Source organism: Loa loa (genome assembly GCF_000183805.2).
Source record: "Loa loa unplaced genomic scaffold supercont3.16, whole genome shotgun sequence".
Lineage (NCBI taxonomy): Eukaryota > Metazoa > Nematoda > Chromadorea > Rhabditida > Onchocercidae > Loa > Loa loa.
In genome coordinates this window covers 276573-285038 of record NW_018108196.1, presented here as the reverse complement: position 1 = coordinate 285038, position 8466 = coordinate 276573, and the positions used below count along the sequence as shown (strand labels likewise).

Here is an 8466-nt window from a genome sequence, read left to right as displayed (position 1 = left end):
GGCACAACTTCATAGATACAATAATTTCTTTCTCACTTCTAGGAATGCAAAAAAATCAATTTGTCATTTAAAATTTATTCAATTCTATTTTTCAATGGAGTCGAAAAATACTGTAAAGCAAAGGCTTACCACATGCACCAATTTGTTTGACTCTAATTTCTGATTTTTCTTCCGCACGCGCAAGACAAGAACGTACGGCAAGGTGACATTCACTGATATAACTCACATTATCAGTACCACATACTGCTGGACCAGCTGTATTACAAAAAGAACGACACTCGCACTCACCACTGCAATTTTGTTCTCATTTGCACAAATTATTCGATTAGGCAACGTTGACACTTGACTGAATGAATTATTGGTTAAAATCAAGGAACATTGTTATTGATATCATCACTGATATTCCAATGCAGCACAGTTTCCTGTTACTGATAGTTAGTTATGAAAGTATCGGTATATTATGAAGCGTAGCATATATCTGTCGTGACAATAATCGTACTTTTGAAAGATTCAAATTATTCAAACAAACTGATCTTAATACAAACATTAATTCGAATCAAATTGTACATAAAGGGCCAATATTTAATGCCAAAAATGCTTTGCTTCCGAAACGTTTCAAGCATCTGCAAAATTTTTAAGGGTTAAACAAAAAGGTCAAACCTATTTGGTCGGCACTTAGCACCATACTGACATCGTACTTCTTCACATTTTGCTAAAAAAAAAGAATTAAATGCACACGATTTTGAGTAATATGATGACTATTGTCCATTTAAACACCATATAACAGACATCTTTTTAAGCCTTTAATTAAAAGTGCTGTTTGAATAGAGAATAAAAAGGCTGTTTTATCCAATTTTCGAGCACTTTACGACTAATCTGGAGCTATTCATACATGCTACCAAGTAAAATTCGCTTACGATCTCGCGTAAGTTTTGAATTGAAATGCCAACTGAAAAGTTTTATGATTTAAATAAAGCTATGCCTAGAAATTCCCGATAATTGGAGCATTTAATAAAATTCTCACTTCGCTTTATGTGCCATTGCCTCTTGCGCACCCAGCCTAAAAAAATAGATAATGAAGAAAGAATCTGAACTGAAGAAATCAATCAAATATTTCAACTCCAACAACATTTGTATCTCTGTTAAGAAAAAAAAAAAAATTTAAACCTAAACTAAAAATATTCTGGAAGATGATCTTTATCGAATTCGATTAGAATGGATCTCTTTAATCTCAAATTTTCTGGAGTTGATCTGCAAATCACTCTGGTCAGCAATTTTTTCTGGTCAGCAATTACATTAACCAACTTAGAAATTGCCCTAGTCAATAATTAAAATACATTTCCATTTAGAAAGAGATTATAGTAATAATGCAAATAGACTACAAAATATTGATGATCAATCAAAAAACCACGGTTTATTTTTATCAATATCTCTTCTGCAACTGTTAAGAGGTATTATTTATCATTTGCTAAATCAAGTGCAAGAAAATATAATTAGTGACTGTCCTTGTTAACATTTTCAGCAATCGAAAAACGGCTTAAAGAAGCTCAGAAAATGATTCAAATTCGAACTTTCGTCTAAGCATTAGCTTATTCTTCAAACGTTAAATTAGGATATAAACATGAAAGAAAATTTCCAGTAGATTGAAAAACGAAGTATTTCCCCTTTTCTTTCATTCTTTCAACAAGAAGCATTTTTCGTAACTCAAATTTTTGTTATAAATTTGGATAAACAAATAAAATATGTTCTAATAATACACACCCGATAGCTCTAAATGTTAGCCAATTAAGAAGAGCGAAAGAAACAAACAAGCAATAAAACATCAAGAAACTATTCATTCGTTAACAGCTGTGAATGAATGGACAATGACTCCCTTCAATGAGATTAGAGAAGTTATGATAACTGGATGCTGTTGTCTGAAGCTCCGCGGTACAAGCATCAAACACAAATTTATGCGCATTAGTTATTTACTGATAAGAATAGGTAGGTAGATACGGAGGAAGAAGTAATAGGCCTGTTGAAGTGAAAGAGTATGGAATGTTTCGAGAGATGTACGAGAAAATCGAAACATAGAAGAAGGAGGATTTAATAGGTGGAAAATTTATATCTAACAGCTTTTTGTTTAATTGTCACGGGTGTGACAACTGAGGAACCGATTTTCCTCCATTTAAAAATTGTTAAAATATTGAGCAAATGATAAAGAAAAGTGGAAAGATTGTTCTCGCATAATTTAACTAATTATTCATGCATTTATTTAATAGGCAGTCTTCAACTGGATCCTCGGAAGACCTGAGCCAGACTGCTAGGATTATGGTAATTGTTAATTTCGGTTCAGTAAAATCAGGACTAAAAAAATACATATATTCATAAAAATTTGTCGCTATATGCTTGATTTTACCGATATTAATGTTAGCAATCCAGCCTTGTTCCTGCATTTTTCAGGTTCATTCTGAAAAAGAAAAAAGGAATACAAAGAAGAAGATTACCTTGAAAGCGAGCATTGAGCTGATCGAGAACATTCAGATTAATGGGAACCAGAGATGAATTAAGATAAAACAATCCATTAAGTTCGTTTAAGAGGATAATCTTCGTATCCCGTTCATGCAAAACACTTCGACAAATCTGCAATCAGATAAATATCATAAGAGAAACAAAAATATACTTTAAAATAAAATCAGTTAATAAATCCACTCTTAAATTATAGAATTTCCAAACAGAATCACGATCCCATTATATATATAATTAATTATCAAACAAATTAGCTAAGTATCTTCTTGTCCCCTTGGCATACTTTATTTTATTTGCTTTTTCTTCCCTTTTATTAATTTATTTCAGTTCTTTATAAGAAGAATCTGATGAATACAAGAAGCAATTCTCAAACGCTTTTTTTAGCGTCAACTTGATATAAAACTCAAAGAGCTTATTTTCACTACCAATAATTAATAATTTATTTAGAATTTATGGAAGAAAGTAATCGATTCATTTTATCTAAACAGCTCTCTTCCCTTTGCTTCCAGAATTTGTCAAGTTTACTGAAAATGTTTCTTGCAAAGCAAATCTGATCTTACGGTCTGGGAACATTTGTACATTTCAATATTTGAGAAAAGTTTTCAAAGTGAAAAGAATTAGAAATCCATTCTCAAATTTCTCCAAATTTCGCTAAACAAAAAATGTTGGGTTGCCCAGGTGGAAATGAAAAATCAATGGTATCAAATATAAAATAAAATTTGAAATTCATCCCAAGAAGTTCAAGAAGGAAATATTTACCTGTGCGCCGCCTAATCCATGAATGACTATTTTCTTCCTACTGTTGATAATATTGAAACCTTTGAAGATTCTTTTCACTCTAACTGTGGCAGTCTGCAAATAGCACGAAAGTCAAGCGATAACCTCAATGATCAACACATAATGTAAACAGTTTAAAGCAGATGACTGTCTTTTCTTTAGCAACAGAAAAGGATATTGAGTATAGGATATGTAAGTATACAATGGAATTAATACAGCATAAATCAAAGGGGAAAGTTTGATCAGCACAGAGCGAAGATGTCGTTTTAGATGAATAACGCGAAGATGTCGTTTTAGATGAATAGCTATGGTAGTCAACATAATTGTGTTTCTATTGTAATCAAAATTATCAGGTTGTGGAAGTGCAAGAAGGCTAAATATTCATTGAATTTTACGAAATTTTTTGAAAAATTTGTAAATTTGTGATAAGGTAATTTAGTAGAAATAAATATTGTCGAAGGTAGGAATGTTTCTGAATAGGCCATTATCAGTGATAAACTGCTCGATAAGATAACGATAGTAGAAAGGAGAAACTTTAGCAGGTGAATAGGAATATGTTATGGTAATCCATCTGTCCTGAAACTGCTCCATAAAATCACTGTCGTTTCTTCATTTTTGAATAAATTAATTCAAGCACCACATGAAAATGTATTTGAGCAAATAAATATATTTGTTACTTTAAATGTTTGTCTAATTCAACCCTTTCCTCGCCTATTTATCATCCCTATTTTATGCATTCCTTTTTTTTGCAAATGTGTTGTTTAGAAGAGAGATAATAGTTTTGGTTGCAGAAATTGATCTCTTGAAAGATGACTAGACTCTAGGCTTATTTATTTGAATGTGTAGTAACCATGAATTGAGAGGCTTTTTAACATTTGATATACCATTTGGATAAATACCAGTGTTAACAGTGTATCCAATCGGTTCAAGAAATGATCCCAAATTTGCAAGCAAAAAAAAACTAATCGATTTTCCCTTATCAGTAATGAAGTCAATCGTATTACAAGCATTTGTGACAATATGCGACCTGAACGGATACATAAGGTCCCAAAATATATCTAAGTGTGTACAGTAACTATGTTTCGATTAGAGCTCCTAAAACTCTCAATTTAACAACTCAAATCAATAACTTATTCTTTGGATATAGTAGTATAACTCCTACGATTCGGAATTAATTACCGAAAGATTGAATTGCACTGTTCATTGTGCATTGCCAGAAGGCAACAGTTTTTTTCTAAAGAATAAAGTAGTAATTTTTTTTTTGTTTTTTTCAAAGAATAAAGGAGAATTCGTCAGTAACAAAGAAAGGATAAAAGAGAATAGAACGGTACTTGGTGAGGTAAGAATTGGTGGTCAAAGGTTACGGCTGAAAAGAATGAAAGGATAATTATGTGAATGGATAAGATTTGCATAAGCAGCAAGCACAAATACCTCTCTAAAGAAGAGAAAAACGACTCTTTAGTAAACAAATCGAATATTTGCGAACACTCAAAAAGAACTTGGAAGTGCTCCTCTTAAGAATAACCATTTACTTTATCACCTGCATTATATGAAACTGAGGAAGATATTTTTTCAAAATAGTATGATGACGGAGAGTTCCAATATTATTCGGACAGTGCAGAGTTAGAAGTCTGATTCGGATCTGTGAATTCCAAAAATTACAGTTTAGAGTATTTGTAAATCGATATATTTTGAATTTAAAATAAATTCTGAAAAATTCATTCAAGTATATAAGCGAAAAAAGGAAAGGAAGTAAAAATTGTACAGAATTTCAAACAAATAGTCGCAATAAGAAAATTTGTAATAAGTAGTGATCAAACCACTGATTTTTTGACTTACAGTCGATAAAGAACAATTAAATCTTGAATTACCTGCAGGCGACTATCTCGGGGATCAGTAGTAACATTTAATACAGTTGCACTGATTACGAGTGGCACATGCTGTAGCGAATCATTGAATTTTGCCGGATCAAATAGGCAATTGTAGGATTTATGAGAACTTATTGCCCCCACTATTAGTAATAGTACTAGTAACTGAACGGGAATTTTCATGAATGACATCTGATCTTCGATCTCCCGACGTGACATCCAGAAATTATCTGGGCTCAGTTCGCGACCAGTTCAAATCTTGTTCCCTTATTTGGTGATGTTAATAATAGCCGAAAGATGTCAAAGAGGTGGAAGGCAAGGAACTCCGCCCCAGTCTTATCCAACCCGACACACCCATCACGATATTGAACAAAAGAAGTTTTCTTGGTCTATTGGGACCTATGATATGCCTGGCCAAGTGACTGGTTGATTTTGGAACAATATGGAAGAGTCCAAATTACAATTTTTCTGCAGTTTATACAAATTTCGAAAATTTGTCAGAAGTTCGGGTTTTTGCTTAATTCGATGTACTGCTCGATACGCTTCCGAAAAAGTATATCGGAGTACGAAATCTTGAAACAATTATAAATGTCGTAGTTTTTGACTCTCTACTCCCTTCCAGCTAGATCCGAATAAACAATTCTGTCCTTTCCGATATATCCTAGAGAAAGAGGAAAATGTTGCCCAAATATTACGAATACACCTAAATGCTTATATTTTAATTTAAATAAATTAAATGGAAAACAATTAGACAAAAGCTAGTCTCATTCAGAACATTTCAGAGAAAGGAAATGATTAAACAAATGTTGGTACTATGGTTGAGGTAATTATGTGAAACCTATTAGCCAACGTTTTCGCCACAGTAATTAATATAATAGTAATAATTACGATAGAGATAACGACAGTGATATGATAAAAACAACCTTAGTTGCAATTATTGGAATTCTTGGATATGATAAAAATAAAAAAAATAATAATAAAAATAATGCAGTTGTAATTTCTGCAACTCTAGCATTGCTTGCTTAAATATTTAAGTGGGAATAATGATTGCTTGGTCACTGATAACAGCTTGGAAAAATCCAGAAAGAAAAAGTTTGGAAAAACATGTAGCTTGATTAAGCTTTACAAATTTCTAAAATTCACCAAAGCAACTCATTCCATAAGTGATTGCGAAAAAATATGCCGGCGCCAAGAAGGTGAAGTGTACGAGATTAGATCAGTAATTATCTTATTTTTCAGCTGAGGGATCACCATAAAGCATTTTCATGATGCAATATTAATATTAGGCGATGAAGATCACGACATAAGGTTCACTTCAAATTTCAAACCGTTGCATATAGTTTATCTTAGCTTTACTTCAATATGCTACCGATTCAATTATTTCATGTTTAAATAAAAAAGCAATTAATTCTATCTCATCACCTGATGGAGGGAACCAAAATCAAAATTATTTTCACAATTAGTAATAGTGATCTTGATATTAAATTGGGCTTTTTTTTTTCATCGCTATTTCAACAACATGGTAGGTAATGGACCATAAAATATATTTCATGACCACAGAACATGAAATAGACCAGTGGTCAAATGGGGTACTTCCACTCCTTCAGCTGCTTTCAAAGGTTCTTTCAAGCTAACATCAAGTACTTTGTAAATTTCTCCCATCCCCTTCTGAACATTTATTTTTTTTACAAACCGTTGTCGTTAAATCTATATTGTCTGACTCCTGACGGATGAACTACTACCAGCTGAAACAAGTACAAATCGGTACATTTTAAGTTTTCCCTCCACTTTCAAAGTAAACGGTGACAAAGCGTTTCATCTGCTGAAAAAAACTCGAAAATTTGATTGCAGCCAAACAGATGCCACAAATTGGTGAGTTTTGGAGTTTTGTGATGAAAAACACCAAATATGTGACACATCTCTAATGTTTCTTTTCACTTATATCCGGTCGCACTTATAATCACTTATATCCGGCCGTCTGGAAATTGATATCTTTAAATCCAGAATTAAACAGTTGAAGGAAACTATGGTAGACGGAAAACTGCAGTAGGATATTCAGCAGTACAAAAATGTCCCTCACCAATTTATTTGTACCATTTCCAGAACTATTCCACAACTACCCGTCTCTTAGTGACAAAAAATTGCGTTAATAGGCACACAGTTCTGGCTTCTTTCCACCGCATCGCAGTAGATATTGTAAAATGGAATTAACATTTTCATATGACTTCAAATCGCTTACCACAGAATTTTCTTTTTCCTAACAAAGCTGAAGTTCATATTCCCACCTTTAATACGAGTATTACATATATATAAATAACTGAAAAAACCTAAATCGAGAAATGAATTAATGACAGACTCGACTTTACAGGAATAAAAACTGATAATGGTATGCGGAACGACCCCACTTGATACAATTTAAAAATTCGCATTTGTGAAAATTTACAAACAAGATGTCCAAAATTTATCTATTTGACAAAATTAATTCAACAACTATCAACCTGAAAGTATGTGGCAATGAAGATTACAAAGCCGTTCATTTCAAAAATGCTGAAGTTATCGTTGGTACTTTTGAAATGCTACTGAAGACTAGAAGTTTCATCTAATATCTGAACTACCGTTTCTGCAAGACCATTACATTACCATTTGCGAATACGCATAAAGAGAACTTACTACGAGAGAAAAAGTATTTGAAATGCAGATACCAAAAAGAAGAAAAGCTTTGCAATCAACACCAGAATTTAAAGTTTTCCGTTATAAGAATAGCTACAACTGCAAAAGGATGATAAAACCGGATTAAGAAAAAAAATAATGTATAAAATATATTAAGGCTACTCCAATAATATACAACCCTTCCAGAAATTAATTAAAATAGCGACAAACTAAATAAAGTCGCGCAATCCACAAGTTTAACGTAAAATCGGACTAAAACAAATAATTTATTTCAGCTAGAGATGAACCCCTCTTACCTTTCTAAAAATTGCAGTATTGCTTTCATTCTTTAGGAACATTTCCGATTACAGCATGATAAAGTAACAGTAATCAAGGGAAGCGAAACTAGTTGCATCTCAGGAAATGAAATGCAGCATGTATAAGGCAGAAATAAAACCACAAAATACGGATGAAAAACGTATCGTGAAATCGGAAAACTGACAATGAATTCCAGGAGGGCACATTTGCATTTCCAAATCCAATTAGAATTATAACCTATTTTAAAACAATTTCGTACAAGGATCATTAAACAGACTATGACCAAAATTTCACTGACAATGTTGAAGTGTAACCGAGTGCTTCGCTAGAAAACAGTCTGAATAAA

At 32.5% G+C, this 8466-nt stretch overlaps 3 protein-coding genes across 3 annotated transcripts; all 3 read right to left on the bottom strand.

Moving 5' to 3' along the window:
* Positions 1-91: 91 nt before the first annotated feature.
* Positions 92-1041, bottom strand: LOAG_05390 (hypothetical protein; the record flags this gene model as incomplete). Its single annotated transcript, XM_003140927.1, has 4 exons — positions 92-290; positions 661-712; positions 918-949; positions 1025-1041. 4 exons carry the CDS (start codon positions 1039-1041, stop codon positions 92-94), a joined length of 300 nt encoding a protein of 99 aa, XP_003140975.1.
* A 1299-nt stretch (positions 1042-2340) lies between these two features.
* On the bottom strand, positions 2341-3876 carry LOAG_05389 (hypothetical protein; the record flags this gene model as incomplete). Its single annotated transcript, XM_003140926.1, has 6 exons — positions 2341-2346; positions 2399-2449; positions 2536-2622; positions 3268-3360; positions 3391-3658; positions 3785-3876. 6 exons carry the CDS (start codon positions 3874-3876, stop codon positions 2341-2343), a joined length of 597 nt encoding a protein of 198 aa, XP_003140974.1.
* Positions 3877-4360: 484 nt separating this feature from the next.
* Positions 4361-5372, bottom strand: LOAG_05388 (hypothetical protein; the record flags this gene model as incomplete). The annotated part of the gene is made up of 4 exons (XM_003140925.1): positions 4361-4380; positions 4465-4519; positions 4826-4927; positions 5157-5372. 4 exons carry the CDS (start codon positions 5370-5372, stop codon positions 4361-4363), a joined length of 393 nt encoding a protein of 130 aa, XP_003140973.1.
* Between the last annotated feature and the right edge of the window lie 3094 nt (positions 5373-8466).